Source organism: Odontesthes bonariensis, chromosome 5 (genome assembly GCF_027942865.1).
Source record: "Odontesthes bonariensis isolate fOdoBon6 chromosome 5, fOdoBon6.hap1, whole genome shotgun sequence".
NCBI classification, from domain to species: Eukaryota; Metazoa; Chordata; class Actinopteri; order Atheriniformes; family Atherinopsidae; genus Odontesthes; species Odontesthes bonariensis.
In genome coordinates, this window is record NC_134510.1 from 9,981,466 (window position 1) to 10,002,282 (window position 20,817).

The following is a 20,817-nucleotide window of genomic DNA, read 5'->3' on the forward strand; positions in this document are numbered from 1 at the left end:
ATGCCTATATACACTGGCAAGCCATTCAGACATGCTCACTTTTATGAGGCACACACATAAACCACACAGATAGAGGCATCTCCTCAGCGACAGTGATTGCCGTCAGTCAGTCAGAAGAAATATGTTGACAGAATAATTCAAGTGCCAGTATCAAGACTTTTCGGTGGGATTTCTTCATTTCCTGTCATGTCACGCTGATGTTTTGTGTCGAGAGTTTTGTTGTCTTACAGCTCGCTTCATTTGTTTTCTGTCTGGCTTTTGCAGGAGGCCCTCGCCAGTTTTGACCTGCGTGCCTCACACGGTCTGTCTCATGATCCCATGCCTGTCAGAGACGAGGAGAACGGGTAGTGACTCTTGTCCTTTTTCTGTTTTCTCTGGAGACTCACTTTATTATAGCCTATCTAAGACCAAAAAATCTTGATCTGCTCCATTGTGAGTTGCTAACACGTGAGCTAAGCAGCCGAATCAATTTGTGGACCTAAAATGAATGCGATTGGCCACAACAGTTTAGAAGCTCATCAAAATTTTAAATTTAATTTGTTTTCAAATCGGTCGTACAAATCGAGGTATCAAGCGAAGAAATATTACTTGCATTTTTAGGGGTTTAAATGAAAAGGAAATCGGCAGAAGATGTCTGTCCTCGGTTTGAATTGCAGTTCCAAGAATCTCAGTGTCTGTGGGTGTGTACCAGTCAGGATGTACTGCACTTAATTATTTGTCCTACCATAATTATGGTGTGTGCTCTAGTCAAGACATCCCTTAAAGAAAAAAGAGAACACGCTTTTGTGTTAATTTGGTCTCAGTATGTGGCTAACATCTTATTCCCCCCTCTGTTTCAGTCATGGTACCCGTTGTGCAGGGGAAGTTGCCATGGAGGCCAACAACTCCTACTGCGGTGTGGGCATTGCCTTCAATGCCAGGATTGGAGGTGAGGAAAACAGTACAGCCTTATGAGACAGTGGGAGGCGGTTCATTGTGGGTGAGCTGCATCCGCCAAGAATACGACAGAGGAAGCATTTTCAGAGATACTCGCTATAATCCAACAATTTAATTATTACTGGTATTGTCAACATACTCAATGCGGTGAAATGCAAAAAAAGCAGTGTCATAAAGCAGCTGTGATCTGGATGGCAACAGCGAAACAAAAATAAAACAAACAAATTGAACTTTATTGTAAAGCTGTCGAATAAAAAGTCACTGAAATGAATGAAGCAATAATCAAAACTCTCCAACTACTGGCCCATGCTCTACAATCATAAGGAGCCAGAAAATGCCCAGTGCCGCAATTACTTTCTGTTGTTGAATTGATTTTCAAGGTATAAAAATGCATTTTACAACTTGGTATGTCAGGTTGTAGATTAGGTTAAATCAAAAAGCTGATTTTTATGTTCGGTTTGAATGAAAGCGAGAATGGCTTCCTTACTTAATTATTATTATCTGTGGTGGTTAATCATAGCAGAAAATTGTTTAAAAAAGAGTCTTATTAGTGTGAAATCATATATCTGTGCGAGAACCGTCAAGTTGGAGTTCTGGTTATCAGCGTAAATCAAAAACATGTTTTGGAAAAAGAAAGCAAGACTGGCAGACGTATACATTTAGCGTGTGTGACCTTTGGTTTGTGTCAATACGACGCTGTCACTGGCTGCTATTGAGCCCTGCTGACCCCATTTAACAGCTCATTTTTTCGCTTCAGTGGTGGCTTTTCTGGTGTTGGTTGTACTGTTGGTGGGGAATGAATAGCTGAATACGCAAGATAGCCAATTTACTGTTCAAATCAAGGATTTTGACAGGATGTACTATGAGTGTTACAGTATAACCCACAAGTTATTCAAGATTGTCCAACATTTGATTGAGAAAATTTCCTGCAGCACTCAGATCTCGATAATTCAAACCTTATTTGATTCAGTCATGCCACGAGCATGAAAGATGGAAAATGAGAGGAATCCCTATGCTGAACTTTGGCATTTGAACTGTGCTCTGTGATCTTTTGTGCTGGACTCTCAATTATTTGTCACAGGCTGATGAGGAATGCTGCAGCATGGAGAGGAAAAGAGGAAAAAATATGTCCATGAGGCAAGACTAGGAATCTGTTTCCACAGTTAGTGTCAATTTTGCCTTGTTGGGTCATAAACAGAGAGTGGTGTGGCGGAGATGAAGGCTCAGACCCACATGAAAGATGCTTGTTCAACTACTGGGTGCTGATGAGAGCGATGCATGCTATCACACATGCTGTCACAAGTTTTTTTTTCCTCATTTTTCTTTGTTAGTTGCTTGAAATTCTAAGTGAGTTTATGAAGCTTTTTTTACATCATTTATATGTATTCTAAATGATATATAATGTACAGTATGCATGATTTTTATTAAAGATGATTAGTTTGAGATAGGGCTGCACGTTGGTGTGGCAGTTAGCATCTTCGCCTCACAGCAAGAGGGTTTCAGGTTCAACTCCCGGCTGGGGCCTTTCTGTGTGGAGTTTGCATGTACTCCAGCTTCCTCCCACTGTCCAAAAAAAATCCATGTTAGGTTAATTGGGGTCTCTAAATTGTCCCTAGGAGTGAGTGAGTGTGAGTGTGTGTGTGGTTGTTTGTCTCTGTGTGGCCCTGTGATGGACTGGCGGCCTGTCCAGGGTGTACCCCGCCTCTCGCCCGATGACAGCTGGGATAGGCTCCAGCCCACCGCCACCCGACCAACGGATTAAGCGGGTATATAGAAAATGGATGGATGGATGGATGGATAGTTTGAGATAGCTTGTAATATATTGTAGACAGCTACATAAAAAATGTAACAAATACAGTTTACAAAAATATAAAAAAGTTTCAGTTTCAGTCCCATAAAAGGCTGCATGCTGGATGTGTCAGCTGCTCTGTCACAACAAGTCACCCCAGAAATACAGACAAGAAGTCATCAGTTGATATGTGATGTGACATTGTCTTACAGTTGTGATATTTTTGCCGGCAAAGAGGTGTTAACAATGAGTTCTACTAGCTCTGTAATTCACAACCATGCTTTTCTTTGCTCTGCTCAAACTATTGCAAAGTAACTATAGAATGGCCATCTCACCACTTTTCGATCGATTAATTACTGTTGTTGCTACCGCATTGTTAAACATTGACACTTTGAAAGCAGTTCACACACTTGAAAAAACATAGTTATGAAACTTTTAAGGAATTGAAAGATTTCTTTGAAATTCCTTCCATTCTTACGTGCCTGTCGGTCTTTCCAAAACACAGCGTAACCAGTGCGACAACTCTATTTGTTATTGGCCAAATTTAAGTCACAGCTCTGCATTTTTAATTAAAATACAGCTGGACTTGTCCCTTTATGACCAACATCATATAATACATACAATAAAACCTAAATCTTAAAAAGTAATTTGAGAGATAAATAGATTTACTGCACACGTGATCTGTGCTACTGTCAGGTTCACTAAAATAGAGTTTTTTATAATCAGCAACACGAGTAAGCAGGCACTTTTTCACCTTGTGAGTTACTGCGTATGCGTTTGTCTGTTTGTGTCTTTTTGTGTTTTCTGGGCAAAATGTGATCTTTTGAACATCTACTGGTGCACGAACATCCACAAATGTGACTTTTAGTACTTTGAAGTGTTGGCCTGACTCATTGTGGACAGATTTCGCCTACATCATAGCATCACAAGATACTGACATGAAGCATTAAAGCCACGTGTTTGAGAACTGGTGCATCTCTCATTGATTATTCCAAGATTATCTTTGGAACATAGTGGCACAATAAGCTCCTAAAACAAAATATAGCCAGTGGTCGGCTTACAGCAAATCAGAACTGCAAAGTCACCGACTTGGATATAAGATGCTTATAAAGGATGGTGTCGCGCCATACCTGCTGGATGTTTGGATAGCCAATCATTAGCTAAAAAGCTTGACAACGTACATTGTGACATGTAATCGATATTTACACCCATGCGCCACTTGGACACGCACATTGAGACGTTATTATGGCTGCAATTTTCAACTTTAATTAATTAATTTAGACAGGCTCATTTATGCCAAATTTAAAAAAATCTTTTTTAAAAAAAAATCATCCACTGGCTTTAATTTGAAGATTGCATGGTTGCTGAGGCCACAGTTATTCTGTTAGTACTACAAGTAATGCTGCAGTATCATATATTTTAATGGTTGGAAACCATTTAGATTTAGTAAGAATATAACCATACAGATTTATATTTCACAGTTCACAAAGTGAAAGAACACAGGGATGTGGCTAATAAGCTGTCAGAAACAGTCTGAAAGAATCACCAAAAAGACAGGGGCCGATAAAATAGGAAGAAAAAACTGCCAACAGCAATGTAACACTGAACAACCTGCAGAGCCAAACAGAAGTCAGCAAAGACAGACTCACAAGCTCACAGGCCAGCTGGAGATTGTCCACACACACTATGTTTGTTATGTGATTGCACCTCTGTGTAGCGCCTCTGCTCTTTGTGACAGATGTATCACTACTTTTAGAAAATAAAGAATAGAGTATTTATACACAGATAGCATAGTTGTGACCTGCTATTTTCACAAGCCACTCTCCAAACCCTGATCTTTGGGACCTTTTCGATCTGCCCAGGTATCCGCTTGTTGGACGGCACTGTCACAGATGCCATGGAGGCCACAGCCCTAACCTATAACATTCACTTCATCGACATCTACGTGTGCAGTTGGGGCCCGCGGGACGACGGGGCTGAGATGGACGGGCCGCACAGCCTGACAGAGCAAGCCCTCCGGCTAGGAACTCACAAGGCAAAGCTTTCATCTCCAAGTTCACACTGTCTGTCAGTCAGATGTGAAGCCGACAGTCACACTGTCAGTAGAGCTGACACTGGAAGGACAAAGTGTGGAGAGCTCAGATGTCACAGTCAGAGTTAGATTCTTTTCCTATTATCAGCTTAAAAAAAACACTTTTCATGGCAATCGGTACATCAGAGGGAGACTCTAGCTGCTATATTAGTAAGTAACCGTCAGTGCAGTAAACTCACGAAGTGAATCAAAAACTTAAAACCTTTTTTGTGCTATTTTGTTTTCATTTTCACTGATTCAAAGCAATAGTAATGGATTTTCAAAAGGATGACCCCTTGCCATTTTACCACGATGGACCTAACAATAACCAAGTCATCGTGCTTTTTGTTTTGCCGTGAAGACAGTTGAACAAAGACCGCCTGTAACCAAGGCAACAATGTTCTGCATGTTTTAATGATTATTGATTCCTCATTTGGCCAGTCACGCTTTTCTTTTATTCTCTCAACAGCACCATTTCCTTTCCATTTCTTCTTAAGCTTTTTAAACTGTATACAACTTTGTTTTAAGCATGAATAAGGAGTACAATAAAGCAGCACCTGAAGTAGCATTTATTCTGTTGCACAGTGCCTGCCCACTGAGCTCTCCTACGGTGCCACTTCTTTACTTTTGTAGTATGTAAATTTAAAAAAAGGATCAACCCTTTCTGAAATAAATGTTAAAAACTGGAGGTAGTGTTTCATTTTCTCTGAGCTCGTGTCTGACCCATCAGCTCTCGTCTATGTCCACACTTTAGTCGTCATTGTAACGCAGAAAGATAACTTAGATATTAGTTTCTTTGAGTTGTTTTATGCGCATACAGTACATGTAATTATGGAAAAAAAAAACAAAAAAAAAAACGGTGTCTTATAAGATAATAAAATGTGTCTCCCTTAAGTTGGCTCAAAATTTTGACCCTCTGTGTTTTTCAGGGCCGACGTGGTAAGGGAAGCATCTTTGTGTGGGCGGCAGGTAATGGCGGCATGCAGCATGACCACTGTGGTGCGGACGGCTACGTCAACTCCATCTATAACATTGCCATCAGTGCTGTCACTCAGACAGGGAGGCCCGCCTACTTCGGTGAGCCCTGCCCCGGAGTGATGGCCGTCACTCTGGCAGGAGCCAGCGTGGGAGGCCCACTACCGTTGGTGAGTGTGTGGATACCTTTTATATAACAGCAGTGTTTTTCATTAATGACTGTGTGTGTGTGTGTGTGTGTGTGTGTGTGTGTGTGTGAGCCAGCAGCCTGGCTCTTTCTTTCCTTTGAGCTGTGAGAAGCCTGTTAAAGAGCAGCCACTGGTGTGATATTTATCGAGGCCTGCCAAATGACCTAGGTGATTGCTGGGCACACACACGAAGACATAGAGAAACGAGTGTTAATTGGAGGTAAAGCGTGGCTGTAGTGGCTGAGAGCAGGAGAGGAAGTAGCACAAGTGTTGATGGCTGATGTAACACAAAAAAAAAAACATGAGGAAAAGCAGTGCCAGCTCCAAGGCAACAGAAACAGAAAGGCCAACTTTATCACAGCGATATCACCCTTGTCTGCTAGGATTTCTGCCCTTTTCCACCCCGCATTAAGAGATCATTAGATTACTTTTTTTTAATCCTTATTATAAAATTGTTGTCCTAATGATAGGAAACAAAATGTTGTACCGTGTTTGATTCTGTTCCTCCAGGTGACTGTGTCCAACATGGGTGATGGGTGTGTCACACACTTTCCAGGAACATCCAGTGCTGCTCCAATCGCGGCAGGGATTCTGGCCCTTGCCTTAGAAGTGAAGTGAGTATCTTTCTGTCAACTCATGCTGCATAACCATAATACTATTACACGAAGCATAATCAGGGATTGACTTGTGCTGTAACACACCCCCATACAGCTAAGTTTTCCATCTATTCTCTTGTGTCAGTCGATTTCATGTGATGTTTCTTTGCACCTCCAGTTATATTTATCCTGTGTCAACTACTAACCATTTGTGGGTGTTATTCGGCATGTCAGATTCAGTTTCCCAGCAGAATTAAAACAAAGAAAGCATCGACCCGTTGCACTCACAGTGTCACACCTTCACTAATCTGACTCGGAAGACAAGTAAAACACTGCCTGAGCAGAAAACAGCCCAATATGACAAAACATGCATAACATTTCAGCTAACATGCATAAACTTTACAACTACAAGCCCGGATAGCCCCCAACAAGCCCACATCGGAACCTCGTGGATCAGTCCCCTCGCGTGTCAGACAGATGGTGCAGATGCCCGGATAGATGGATGGCAAGCTAGGGAGAGAGAAAAGGTCAGAAATTGTTGGCAAAAATAAGTGATCTGATATACAACCGAACAGAAGTGTCCATTCTTATTAAAAGCAATTTTAGTGCTGTAGCATGTAAATTCTCTTTTATATAATTATCAAAAATAGCATGCTATGCATATCCATTTATTCATATTAATATTTTCTCCTAATTTAGACACAGCCTGAAAGCATAATGTCCAACTTCGTTGCTGATTCACAGGATAGAGTTTAGATTGCTCACTGCCACATTGAGAGCAGAGGGTCGTCAGTGCAGATCAGTCCCAGTTACATTTGATGCACGTCTGTTGATATCGATCATGGGCTGAATTTATAAAGTATTTGAGTTGTTCTGAAGCATCTCAGTTGATCTGAGACATATTTTCCCTGAAACAACATATATTTCACACACGTGCACCCATAGAAACCTTTTTTCTCTGTGGGACTGATCTGTGTTGTTCAATGGCATGTTAATAATATAGATTATTACTGTCTGAGGAACTGAAGTCCACAGCTTTGTGGTGTTTATATTTTCTTTTGCTTAAAATGAATATGTTCCACCCTTTTTTGTCCCCATTCGTCAGCCTTTCCATGCCTGAACCGCTACAAAATATCAAAACTTCAGCTGTGTTTATTCTGAAAGTGCAGCACCCTTCTCTGCTTTTGTGCAGTAAGGCAGATGGCAGAGCTGGTCTGTCATTCAGTCAGCGCTGCATTTTGAGGCTCTACTACTCTAGTCTCGTATCTCAAAAAACTATTGGACAGATTGATATTTGTCAGTCATGGCGCCCATGTTTTGAACCCTAATGACTCGAGTGCTCTCCCGACCTTTCTCCGGCTAACATCAGCAGTTTTCACTCATCCATATCTCCAAATTATGTAATAAATTGGCACAGATTTTCTCGCAGACATGCATGGTTCCTATATAATATCTCTCAAGGACTATGTTCATCCTTTTTTATTGACAAATGGTGATAAATACAGGCAATTTATTTAAGAACAACTGTATCAGTCTTCCAGAAAACTGGAAACTCACAAAACCCCATTTTGATTTTATGTCATAAGAATGATCCCAAAGGAGTGAGTATTTTCTCAAGATACTGTAAATGAGAATTTGTACAGAGATTTTGCGCCTTCCACCTCTGAGCTTTTTCTGCTTTGTCTCTCCACTTTTATCCTTCTTTACATTTTTTTTTAGTCCCTCCTTGGACGTACGTAGATCACCTTTGTTTCTGTCTTTGTCTAAATCTGCAAATATATCTACTCACTCCCTTTTCCTCCTCTCCATCCTTTGTCTTGTCTGTCACTTCCTACTATTTCCCAAGCCTCTTTTTCCTTCATCACTCTTAACGCACCAGCTGTCGGTGTGGCCTCAGGCCTGGTGTTTTGTGGTGGTATCAGCGGCATCTACGCCCCCTTCATGTTATGGATAGTACTAGAGGCCAGCTTTACTGCTCCAGCTGTCATGCAGCAGCGTTCTCAGTCTCACTTGCTTGGCTGTAAAATGGAGCGCGGGTCCCCTGGGCGCCGCGACTCCCAGGACATTACTGTTAAAGGCTTTGTCGTGACCCGCTGCCACTGACTAAACTATATATCACCTCTCTTGCTCAGACCACCAGCATTCTGCTCACGTCTTTATAGAGCTGGGTTCTCTCACTCTATATCTATATGGCTTTCAGGCTCTCTCATTCCTTTTCTCAGGCTCTCTCATTCTGTTTCACTCCCCGCAGTTCACACACACAATCGTGTATTCTACCATACTCTTTCACAGCAAACCTGAATGTTTTTTTTTTGTAAATCTCCATTCATCAGTGCTGACATGGTTCGTGTGTTGCATCTACAGCCACCTAAACAATTGTATCTACTGACATGAATACTGACTGACATGTATACTAAATATATTTGTTTTGCTCCCCATGAATCTGTCACCATGCCCCTCAAAAGGCCAGTATCAGTTGGACTCTACTCTTTAGCCCTCAATGCTTCAGATCAAACAATCCAGGAAGACCCCACAGCACTGATTAATTCACCGTGTTTGACTTAACGTCTGAGTTGCAGCAGTTCGAGTGACGAAATGCTTCATGAATTTTGCTTAGCTGAATATATTGTAACCAGCCATCAGTTGATGTGGTGTTGACACTATATTTACTAAATATCAACATAATAACATTGCCATCATGCCCAAACTCTATTAAGTCTTTTATTATCCAAATTTGGATGTAGATTGATACCACTGCTCCAACTCACACCCGCAGATATTTTTAAGCTCTACTCTCATCTCGACTTTGTTCATGTAGCACCTATAAAGTATTGAAAGGTGAAGAAAGCTCATAAAAGTTATTTGGAAAGAGGCAGCTTCTTTTACAGATTAGTACACACAGGTGCTACCACTTTTAAAAAGTGTCATCTTTGCTACTTTATCAAAAAAAAAGGAAGAGGAACGAAACAATATTTGCAAAAAAGTTGTGATGAGAAGCCATGTTTAAAGGATTGCTCATATTTAATGAAGATAAGACTTTCAATAGCTGGCAATGTACTGTACGGTGCTGGCTGTAGACAAACCAGATTTTTAGAATAGACTGTCCACACTTATTTGCAAGTGATCAGATCAGCTTTGTGCCTCCAGACATCCTTGAGCTGTCTGTGTCTGGAGGCATTTGTAACAACGTAAACATTACAACATCAGGTTCCGTACAAACCCTAGATTTCACATCATCAATGTATGTCTTGCTGCGACTGGTGAAGAACACACTTTAAAGTCAGCTTTAACTGCCACAGCATCTAGACTGAGACACATCTGTTGAAATCTGCAGTTTGGTTTGGATTAGCAGAACTTGGATCCCATTTTTTCTCTCTCTTTTTATTTGAGCTTTTCAGACTTTCTTAAATCAATCTTGATACTATCAACTATATTTATGCCAAAAATATGTTAGCCTGCAGTCTGACCTTAGTCTGTGTCTTTTTTTTTTATTTTAGCCTTCAGTGTTTTCCTGCCCACTGTGTCAGGGTGTCATTGCCTATCTGTCTATGTTGGCCTGTCTGTCTGTGTTTCCATCTGCCTCCATCCATCCATCTTGAAGCCTGTCCAGAGAATCATCAGGGTGAATCCATTCTTCACTCCTCCTGTTTGTCACTCTTTCTTTGCCTGTTTGTTTTGTTCACTTTATCACCGTGTCAGCTTCTCTGCCACTTTATCTCTGTTTCTCTTTGTCCATTCATCAGTCTGTCTATTTATTTGCTGGAAAGTGGCTGAACACTTGGCTTTGCTGTGATTCCACCTGATGGTTTGCATCTGCAGGTGTTCACATTCCTCTCTATTTCTTTTTCAGTTCAGTTTATTTAGGCTGTCTCCAAAAACATATTTTCTGCTATTTCACTCAGTCCAAACCGTTTTGTGATCAGATAAACTGTATCAGGCAAGTCCTTTGATTCAATCTTCCTGAGGCAGCAGAACTATCCAAAGTTAAATATGTGGTCTTTGTGAGAACACGTTCCTTATTAGTTTTTATTACATTTAAATCTGTGGATGGCGTTTTCATTCTCAAACTGCAGGAAATTTAAAATGTCTGTGTGCTTAGATATTATTTATTATACAGTATAGTGTTTTTGACAATATGTGGTTTCTTTTTATTTCGTTATAGTTATAATTCTTTTTTTTGTTTGTATATTGTTATAACCGTCGTCATAAATTCTTATATTAATGAACGCACAGAGATTAAATGTTGCTATTATTTATTCATTCATCCGCGGCATATGGCCATGTCAGCTCTGATAGTGTAAAAATGATGTCATATGTCCTAATCTCAACGCTCAATCTCTGTGTGAAGTTAAAGAGTAATCAGCCAGTATCCTCATTGGGGCGCTTACTGTACATGGAAAAGTTAATCCACTTGCTCTAATTGGTCTTTACTCAATCGCAACTCCACACAAACTCAGGGATGTCCCCTGTGCTAATGCTTTTCACTGTTTACTGTCACAAATACTGTACATACATAGATAGATACACACATAGGAATACATGCATACCACGGGGGTTTATATGACTAATGTGTGATAATGCTGTTACTATATATACAGTAATGTGAAAAAGAAAGTACGTCCTCAATTGAATCTATGGTTCTATTTCATCCCTACTGACCGCCAGAGGCGGTGCTGAAAGCACTGAATGTCCCTTCGCGCATGCGCCGTTCGAGTAGTAATACCAACAGAGTCACACCTGTGACATGTCGGGTGATCAATCAGAGGCTATATAGCCCGGTGTCATCCGACACTCTGCTCCTTTTTCTTCTCGCGTGCGGTTCGCTTGCACAGCATCAACCTGCCTTCTTGGTCATTTCACCGTCGTTTGACGCCCCATTTGCCTGTGGCTGGAGCAGCGATATTTCGCCCTCCTAGGGGCTGCGACGAGTTACTTTTGGACCGACTCACAGGTTGGTGTCGTGGTGCGTTGTTACTGCGCTTTAAAATTGGGACGGTAGCGCCTTGGCTACCGCTTGTTCAGTTAACAGCTGAGTGCTTCGTTCTGAACTGAGCTACCGACGGTAGCATCTGGGGTGGCGTCTCGCCCCCTGATAAACGGCTGATTGTTAGCTCACACAGCCGATTGTTTGGCTTCCTAAACTAAGCTACCGGCGGTAGCCTCTGAGTTTTGTTGCTTTACTCGGTTGAGGTGGCGTCTCGCCCCCTCTCTCTCGAGGTTACACAGCTGATTGTTGGCTTCCTAAACTAAGCTACCTACGGTAGCCTCTGAGTTTGTTACTTTACTCGGTGGCGGTGGCGTCTCGCCCCCTCTCCCCCGAGGTTGCACAGCTGATTGTTTGGCTTCCTAAACTAAGCTGCCGGCGGTAGCCTCTGTGTTTTGTTGCTTTACTCGGTTGAGGTGGCGTCTCAGCCCTTTCTCCCGAGGTTACACAGCTGATTGTTTGTGGCACAGCTGATTGTTTGGCTTCCTAAACTAAGCTACCGGCGGTAGCTTCTGAGTTTTGTTGCTTACTCGGTTGCGGTGGCGTCGCCCCCTCTCCCCCGAGGTTACACAGCTGATTGTTTGACTTCCTGAACTAAGCTACCGGCGGTAGCCTCTGAGTTCTGTTGCAGCTGTGTTTTTGTTTGCTGTAATTGGTGACGGCAGCGTTTTCGCCCCCTCTCCCGATAGTAAACGGCTATTTAAGTTTGGACCTGAGCTGCCTGCGGTAGCTTCTGAGTCTGTTTGCTGAGCTGCCTGCGGTGGCATCTGTGTTTTTGTTGCTTGGTTGGTGACGGTGGCGTTCCGCCCCCCTCTCCCATAACCAGCTGATTTCCGGTTTTGAACTGGGCTACCAGTGGTGGCTTCTGAGTCCGTCTGCCTGTTTTTTCGTTGAAACTTATTTGGTGAAGGCTGCGTTTTCGCCCCCTCTCCCAACTTTGGCGGACGTCTCACTTTGTTTTGCGCTGAGATTTAATCGGTGAAGGCAGCGTTTTCGCCCCCTCTCCCGGTGGTAGCCAGCCACTTACTCAGTTTTCGTTGCTTTAACTGGTGAAGGCAGCGTTTTCGCCCCCTCTCCCAGCTTTGGCTAGCTGCTTATTCAGTTCTGGCTGCCTTGATTGGCATTGAGCGTTATTTGGTGAAGGCTGCGTGGTCGCCCCCTCTCCCAACTTTCGCGGACGGCTCACCCTGTTTTGCGCTAAGATTTAATCGGTGAAGGCAGCGTTTTCGCCCCCTCTCCTGGTGGTAGCCAGCCACTTACTCAGTTTCCGTTGCTTTAACTGGTGAAGGCAGCGTTTTCGCCCCCTCTCCCAGTTTTGGCTGGCCGCTTATTCAGTTCTGGCTGCCTTGATTGGCATTGAGCGTTATTTGGTGAAGGCTGCGTGGTCGCCCCCTCTCCCAACTTTCGCGGACGGCTCACTCTGTTTTGCGCTGAGCTTTAACTGGTGAAGGCAGCGTTTCCGCCCCCTCTCCCCGTTCTAGCCAGCTGCTTACTCAGTTTTGGTTGCTTTAGCTGGTGAAGGCAGCGTTTTCGCCCCCTCTCCCAGTCTTTAGCTAGCCGCCTATTCGGCTTGACTGCCCTGGTTGGTGACGGCTGCGTTTTCGCCCCCTCTCCCAGTCTTGGCTAGCCGCTTCTTCAGTTCTGGCTGCTTGATTTGCACGGAGCGTTAGTTGGTGAAGGCTGCGTGGTCGCCCCCTCTCCCAACTTTCGCGGACGGCTCACTCTGTTTTGCGCTGAGCTTAACTGGTGGAGGCAGCGTTTCCGCCTCCCCTCTCCCCGTTCTAGCCAGCCGCTGACTCAGTGTTGGTCGCTCTAACTGGTGAAGGCAGCGTTTGCGCCCCCTCTCCCAGTTTTAGCTAGCCGCCTATTCGGTGTTGACTGCCCTGATTGGTGACGGCTGCGTTTTCGCCCCCTCTCCCAGTCTTGGAGTTTGGATTGTCGTCCGGTGTTCTGGACGTGGCTGCCGGTGTCAGCTCCCCCGTTCTTTCGGCCTGCGGTTGAGCTCAGGTCAGCTTCAAACATGGATGGCTCCCACGGTTGTACGGATTGCGGGACCGTGCTTCAGGCAGATGATGGCCACGATCTGTGCCCTGCCTGCCTTGGGCATGATCACCTGGTGGAGGCCCTCTCGGAAAACCCCTGCATGGACTGCAGTTACATGCCCCATGCCGTGAGGGTGACTCGGCTGGCCCAATTGCGCCCCGAGGTTGGCAATGACATTCCTCTTTCTGGGCAGGTGACCCTCCCTAGGCGCTCGAAGCGCCGGAGTGAGGCTGCGGCCTCTGTGGCTCCTCCTAAGAGGAGTCGAGCCAAGGCTGATCAGGGCCTTTCCACAGTGGTGGAGCGTTTGTCTGCAGAACTAGCGGAAATGAAATCCCTTTTCCAGGCACACCAGTTGGATCCTGCGTCTCCCCCCATGCCTGAGTTGGCACCCGAGGAGGACACGTTGTCTTTGGCTGCCTCCGCCTCTCACTTTAGGAGTGAGGTGGGGGCGCAGTCGTCTCGTACAGGGTCTGGCTCGCCCTCTTCACAGGGGGCAGCTAGTGGGGCGAGCGACGGCTCTATGCGGGACGTCATGCAGATGGCTTTGGGGCAGCTGCAGCTGACCGTCCCACAGGCACAAGAGTCGGCTCCCGGAAGCGCCTTTTTCAGGCGCGGACAGGCCCCTGCTCCATTCTTTGTCCCTCCATCCGAGGAGTACCTAAAGGAGCTACACGCCTGTTGGCGGGACCCCAAAGCCTTTTCGCGCCTCTCCCCAGATGGTCGCGTGTTAGAGGCTATGCATGAGTCGGCTAAAGCAGGCTTGGATTGCATGCCTGCGGTTGAGCCCGCTGTGGCCTCACTCATTGTGGCGCCGGATGAGGCTCTTCGCCGTGATGTTCGGTGCCCACGGGCTCAATGCCGTGTTACAGACGACTTCCTCTGTAGAGCCTATAACGCCGGGACGCGTGCTGGCCGCCTTGGCAATTCCTTGGCGCACCTCATGTTCGCCCTTTCTTCATCCCTACAGGACTCTGGTGGGGCCACTACTGCGATTGGCTTTAGTGGTGCTGCGCTTCAGGCTTTTGCACTGATGACTAGGGAGCTTGGGCGCGTGATGTCTTTCTTGATTCAGGCTCGTCGACAGGTCTGGCTGGCACAGTCTCCGTTGACTGAAGCAGGTCGTCGGACCCTCCGTGGGGTGCCTGTGGTGCCAGGGGAATTGTTTGGCTCGGCTGCCTTGGAAGCGCTGGAACGGACTGTTCAGGCGCGGAACACCAGGCGGCAGCTTTCAGGCCTGAGCAGGGGTATGCCCCCACCTCGGCGTACACGGCACCCGCAGGCTGGCCGCAGTGATTGGCCGCCACCTCGGGGTCGTGCTCGGGTTCCCCCGGCCGAACGACAGGGGCCCAGCAGGGCCTTTCGTGTGCCAGCCCGCCAACCAGCCAGGCAGGCCCGTGACCCACACTCTGGCCGCCGCCCCACCAGGGCCCCTAGGGGCCGTGGGGGCAGACGGTGATGCCACCAGGCCGACCGTCGGATTTTATTCCCATCAGCAGCTCCGTTATTGGGCTGCTCATACTCGGGATCCATGGGTGGTTGCAACTCTGACCCATGGTTACCGGTTACAATTCCGACGGCGGCCTCACATTTCACGCCGGGTCAGGGTGACCGTGATCACCGACCCGGTAAAAGCCCATGCATTGGATCAGGAGCTTTCCGCCCTCCTGGCCAAAGGCGCGATCGAGGCAGTGGATCCTCTGCAACAACCCAGGGGCTACTACTCCACATACTTCCTCGTGCCCAAAAAGACAGGCGGATTTCGTCCCATTCTGGATCTCAGGGGACTGAATCAATATCTCAAGGTACTGCCCTTTCACATGCTCACGACAGCAGAGGTCCTTCAGACTGTTGCGAGGAACGAGTGGTTTACCTCAATAGACTTGACGGACGCGTACTTCCATGTACCTATTGCGGCAGAACATCGCCGTTTTCTCCGGTTTGCCTATCAGGGTCGCCATTGGCAGTTCCGGGTGCTCCCATTTGGCCTCTCTCTTTCCCCGAGGGTGTTCACTCGGTGTGTGAAAGCGGCCCTCTCTCCTCTGCAGGCCTGCGGAGTGAAGGTACTTGCATACCTCGACGATTGGCTTCTTTGCGCTCCATCCCGAGCACATGCCTTTCGCGATACGAATCGTCTGCTGGATCACGTGTCCCGGTTGGGCCTCCAGGTCAACTCGGAAAAGAGCTGCCTGACCCCGTCTCAGACAACCGTTTTTCTGGGTATTTTTCTGGATTCGCCCTCCATGCGGGCTTACCCATCTGCTCAACGGGTGACCGACATACTCCAGTTGGTCAGTCGATTCAGGCTGGGCCGGCAGTTGTCCTACGTCACCTTCCTGCGGCTGCTGGGCAAACTGACATCAGTCACCCGGGTCGTGCCCTTGGGTCTGCTGTCACTGCGCCCCTTTCAGAGGTGGCTCAACAGCTTCCGCCTGGACGCCAGGCGGCACAGGCATCGCCAACTCCTGGTGACAGGGTCATGTCTTCGTGTCCTGAGGCCATGGAGGGACAGAAGCTATTTGTCCAGGGGTGTCCCCATGGGGATAGTTGTGTGTCGGAGAGAGGTGGTCACGACGGATGCCAGCCCTACTGGATGGGGTGCGGTATGGCAACACAGAGCGGCTCAGGGCCGCTGGGGCCGACGGGATCGCTCCAGGCACATAAATGTACTGGAGCTGCGTGCGGTGCATTTGGCACTCAGTCACTTTATTCCCCATCTGGAAGGGAAACATGTCCTTATACGGTCGGACAACACCTCCGCGGTCTACCACGTCAACCATCAGGGTGGCACCAGATCAGCGCAGCTGCTGGAAGTGGCCACAGCCCTCCTAGAATGGGCCTCTCCTCGCCTGTCCACCCTGCGGGCAGTGTACTTGCCTGGGCGGCACAACCACGTCGCGGACACTCTTTCCCGCCAGGCAACTGCGCCGGGAGAGTGGTCCCTTCACGGCGACGTGGTGCTCAGGATCTGGGACCTCTTTGGTCAGGCGGAGGTGGATCTCTTCGCCACAGAGGAGTCAACTCGGTGCCCTCGATGGTATTCCCTTACGGGGGCGTCAGGCGCACTGGGCCAGGACGCACTGGCTCATCCTTGGCCGAGGGTCCTCCTGTATGCATTCCCACCCCTGTCCCTGATTTGGCCTACCCTTCGGAGAGTTGCCGAGGAGGGACACAGACTGTTGCTGGTGGCTCCGTGTTGGCCGGCACGGCCATGGTTCCCGCTTCTACGGAGCCTGTGTCGCGGCGCCCCATGGTGTCTCCCGACCAGGAGGGATTTGCTGTCCCAGCTGGGGGGACGATTGTGGCACCCCAATCCCCACCGCCTCCGACTGTGGGTATGGCCGCTGGACGGCTTGAACAGCTGTTGACCGGTCATTCTGATCCCGTCAGACGCACCCTTTTGAGTGCCAGGGCACCCTCTACTCGCCAGCAATATGAGAACAGGTGGCGGCTGTTTTCCCAGTGGTGTTTTGCCCGCAAGGATGATCCAGTCACCTGTGCAGTGTCCACTGTACTGGAGTTTCTCCAGTCTCTTCTTGACAGGGGCCGCACTCCCTCAACGCTTAAGGTGTATGTCGCGGCCATTTCATCTGGTCATGCTGGCTTTGCGGGCTGTACTGTGGGGAGCCATGAACTCATCTCCCTGTTTATGCGTGGCGCTCGTCGGTTGCACCCACCGATGGCCCCACGGGCCCCTGTTTGGGATCTGCCCTTGGTGCTTGAAGCTCTGTGCCACCCCCCATTCGAACCTTTGGAGCTGGCGGACCTCAGGTGGCTGTCGTGGAAAACTGCCTTTCTGATGGCTATTGTCTCGGCTAAGAGGGTCAGCGAGCTACATGCTCTGTCGGTCAGCCCTTCCTGTCTCAGGTGGGATGCTGATGAATCTGGGGTTACCTTGTGGCCAAACCCTGCATTTCTGCCTAAGGTGTTGCCTCGTTCGCATTGCAACCGGCCATTGAGGTTGGCACGATTTCAACCCGTGTCGGAAGGTACTGCTGGTGGGTCCCGGTCGTTGTGCCCAGTGAGGGCACTGGAGGCGTACATTGCAGCCACTGCTGCTATTCGACGCTCGGACCAGCTATTCCTGTGTTATGGGGGCCCTAGGTTGGGTTGTCCCCTTTCCAAACAGCGCCTCTCCCACTGGATCGTGGATGTCATCTGCCACGCCTACGCTACGGGGCGCTGCTCCCCACCCGTTGGTGTGAAGGCGCACTCTACCAGGAGCGCCTCTGCTTCCTGGGCTGCCTTGAGGGGGGTTCCAATGGAAGTGCTATGTGCTGCTGCATCATGGGCTTCCCCGAGCACGTTCACCCGATTCTACAGGGTGAATGTGGCCTCCCCTCATCCTCTGGATCAGGTTCTGCGGCGAGGGTCCTCTGAGCCTTCCCAATGAGGTATTTTGCTCTGGATTCCTCGTGACGCCGCTGGTATTGGTCATTCAGTGCTTTCAGCACCGCCTCTGGCGGTCAGTAGGGATGAAATAGAACGAAAGTTACGTATGTAACTACGGTTCTATGAATCCCGAATGACCGCCAGAGCTTCTCTGTCACTCAGAATCCTTGCATTCCGCGAGAAGATTCTGTAGGAGCAGAGTGTCGGATGACACCGGGCTATATAGCCTCTGATTGATCACCCGACATGTCACAGGTGTGACTCTGTTGGTATTACTACTCGAACGGCGCATGCGCGAAGGGACATTCAGTGCTTTCAGCACCGCCTCTGGCGGTCATTCGGGATTCATAGAACCGTAGTTACATACGTAACTTTCGTTTTACAGAACAGGACATAAGCAAAAAATTAGAATTAAGTTGATACACCCGATGATGATCAACAGCATATTAAAACATGTTATTATTCAACATAAATTAAGCTAAAATCCAGAAGCACTGAGTGAAAACTAAATACACCCCATTATTCAATAGATTGTAGAAGCATTTTTTGCAGCAGTAAATTGGAGGTAATCATTTCTTGATAATCTGCTGTAGATTATCTGGTATATTTGGTATCATTCTACTCCAGATGGCCTCCTATTTAGCGCTAGAATACTTTATACAATTGAGCTCTTGACTTATGGACGGGTCATGTGGCCTTAGAACAAGCCCAAATCATCACCCCTCCATCACCGTGCTTCACAGTTGGTCTGAGGTGTTTGAGCTTATAGATTGTATTTGTTTTTTTGCCATTGTGCTGTGCATTATGTTCCGAGGACTTTGTTTCAGATTTTTGCTATCACTTTTTGCGATCTTTTACTGATTGAAGTGTCATAAATTTCAACGATTTTCTATGCCAACTTGTGTGGAACGGGCCATATGTCCCCTCCCACCAACAATTGCTCCTCAAAGATCATAACTGACGTTGGCATTGTGTTAACCTGAATACTCCAGCAAAAAAAAAAAAAGATTTCGTCTTTTATAGAGGTGCTCACACTTGGTGATGATCAATTAATCAAGTGCATTTAATTAGCAGCACGTGGCATTTATTTACTCTCTTAATCCCTATGGAAGCAATAAGAATGCACTGAGTTTTTCCACACTCATCTTCTGCATTTTGGCTTAGTATTTATTTAATAAATAATCCATCCATCTATTTCCTACGCCTACTTCATCCAATTCAGGGTCACGGGGGGGCTGGAGCCTATCCCAGATGCAACTGGGCACGATACCATACGTTACTGCTAACATGACTGAGAACAATGACCAGAGTACTCATTTAAATTGCATGGTTTTAATCAGGTTGCAAGTTTACCCTTTGTGGCAACTGGCTTCCTCAGCACATCACTATAAAGTGGTATACATCTATCACCTCAGGTCAGCAAGATGCAAACTTCTGTTGTATGCCAAAATCTCCCCATTTCATGTAAAGAGGAAAATGTGAAATCTTTAAAATCTTTAAAATAACAAAAAAAAATACATATTTTGCCCACATTAGGTATGGCAGCCATCAAAAAATGCATGCAGTTTATATATGTATACAAACATCAGCAGTAGATGTTGTTTAAAGGCAGATAGAATACTTTTGTATATACTTTGTAGATTTTGGATACCTACATGAATATATAGACATTTAAATAGACATTAAGTGCAGGACTTGTTTTAAAAAAAAAAAAAAAAATACAAATACAATGTTTGGCTCTCACAGAATGTATTGGTGAAATATAAGCACATATATAAACTACAGACATGCAGATGATCTAAGATCCAAGCTGCCTGTTGTCTCACAGTCATACCAGCATACATTTCCATGCTTGCACATGTAGTCATTAACCACAGTAATCACAGCCATCCGTGCAGTGTGTTTAAAGGAGATTGCAGGCATGCAGTTATTGGACTTTGTCTAATTGATAGACCCATTAGTAACACTTGTTCAGATAACATGGGAGGAATCTCAGTCTGCCCACAGTTAGTCCAAATGGGTTCACTTAGGCTTAGAGTGCAGCACATTAAGAGAAGATTACAGAGCAACGCGGAGCTTCTTGCCAGTCCACGCCTCGCTACTGTGAGATTGATAGACACAAACCGTGGACACTCTTTCGGCTTGAGACACTGTATGCTTGTGTGTATCTACATGTGTTTTTGTGCGGTAATGAAACACCAGGTTATAATCCTCATTGTGTGAATGTGTATACACACATATGCATGAGTGTGCAGTTTTGTGACCGCTACGTGTTTTAGTCTCTGTATGTAGTTTCTGTGGTCCTCAGTAAAATAGGTATCAGTATCATATTTAGTCAGTTTGCCTGTCTTTCAGCGAAGGCTGCAATGTAGCTGGGATGAGACAGAGGGGTATTAACTGCTGCTGGTCTTGTACGAGCACATAATATTCTGCTGATTAACAAGCTCGACTGTTGGTGTTCCCTACTTCAGTTACTGTAAAACAGAAAGGAAAGAAGACAATTGGACATGTAAAGCTTCAGTAAAGTAAGCACCAGGGGGAATGTAAAGGCCTAAATCTCCACTGGTGGCAAACATGTCCATAATGCATTATTGAGTGAAGCTGGTAATGGTTGAATACTTTAGTGTTCATATGGGAATATGAGATGTTTTATATTGTTTTACTGAGAAAAAATATCTACTGGATGACTTGTTATGTAATTCTGTTTTCACATTAAGATGTTGCTTTTTATGGTTTGAGATCAATTATCTGCTCCTGAGTTGATTGCTGAATTTCTGCACTTTCTTGTCATCCCAAGGATGAATTTTGGACATCTCTTGACTTTTCATGTAAGCTATTCTCAACTG

The 20,817-nt window shown here is 46.3% G+C and overlaps 1 protein-coding gene across 1 annotated transcript in view; it reads left to right on the forward strand.

Annotated features, from left to right (window-relative positions):
- Positions 1 to 20,817, forward strand: part of LOC142380538 (furin-like protease kpc-1) — a 166,088-nt gene that overhangs the window by 88,877 nt on the left and 56,394 nt on the right. The window contains exons 8-12 of the mRNA XM_075466455.1: positions 265 to 344; positions 840 to 928; positions 4,588 to 4,760; positions 5,726 to 5,941; positions 6,470 to 6,573. Coding sequence (XP_075322570.1) covers positions 265 to 344; positions 840 to 928; positions 4,588 to 4,760; positions 5,726 to 5,941; positions 6,470 to 6,573 — 662 coding nt within the window. The remainder of the gene's footprint in view (positions 1 to 264; positions 345 to 839; positions 929 to 4,587; positions 4,761 to 5,725; positions 5,942 to 6,469; positions 6,574 to 20,817) is intronic.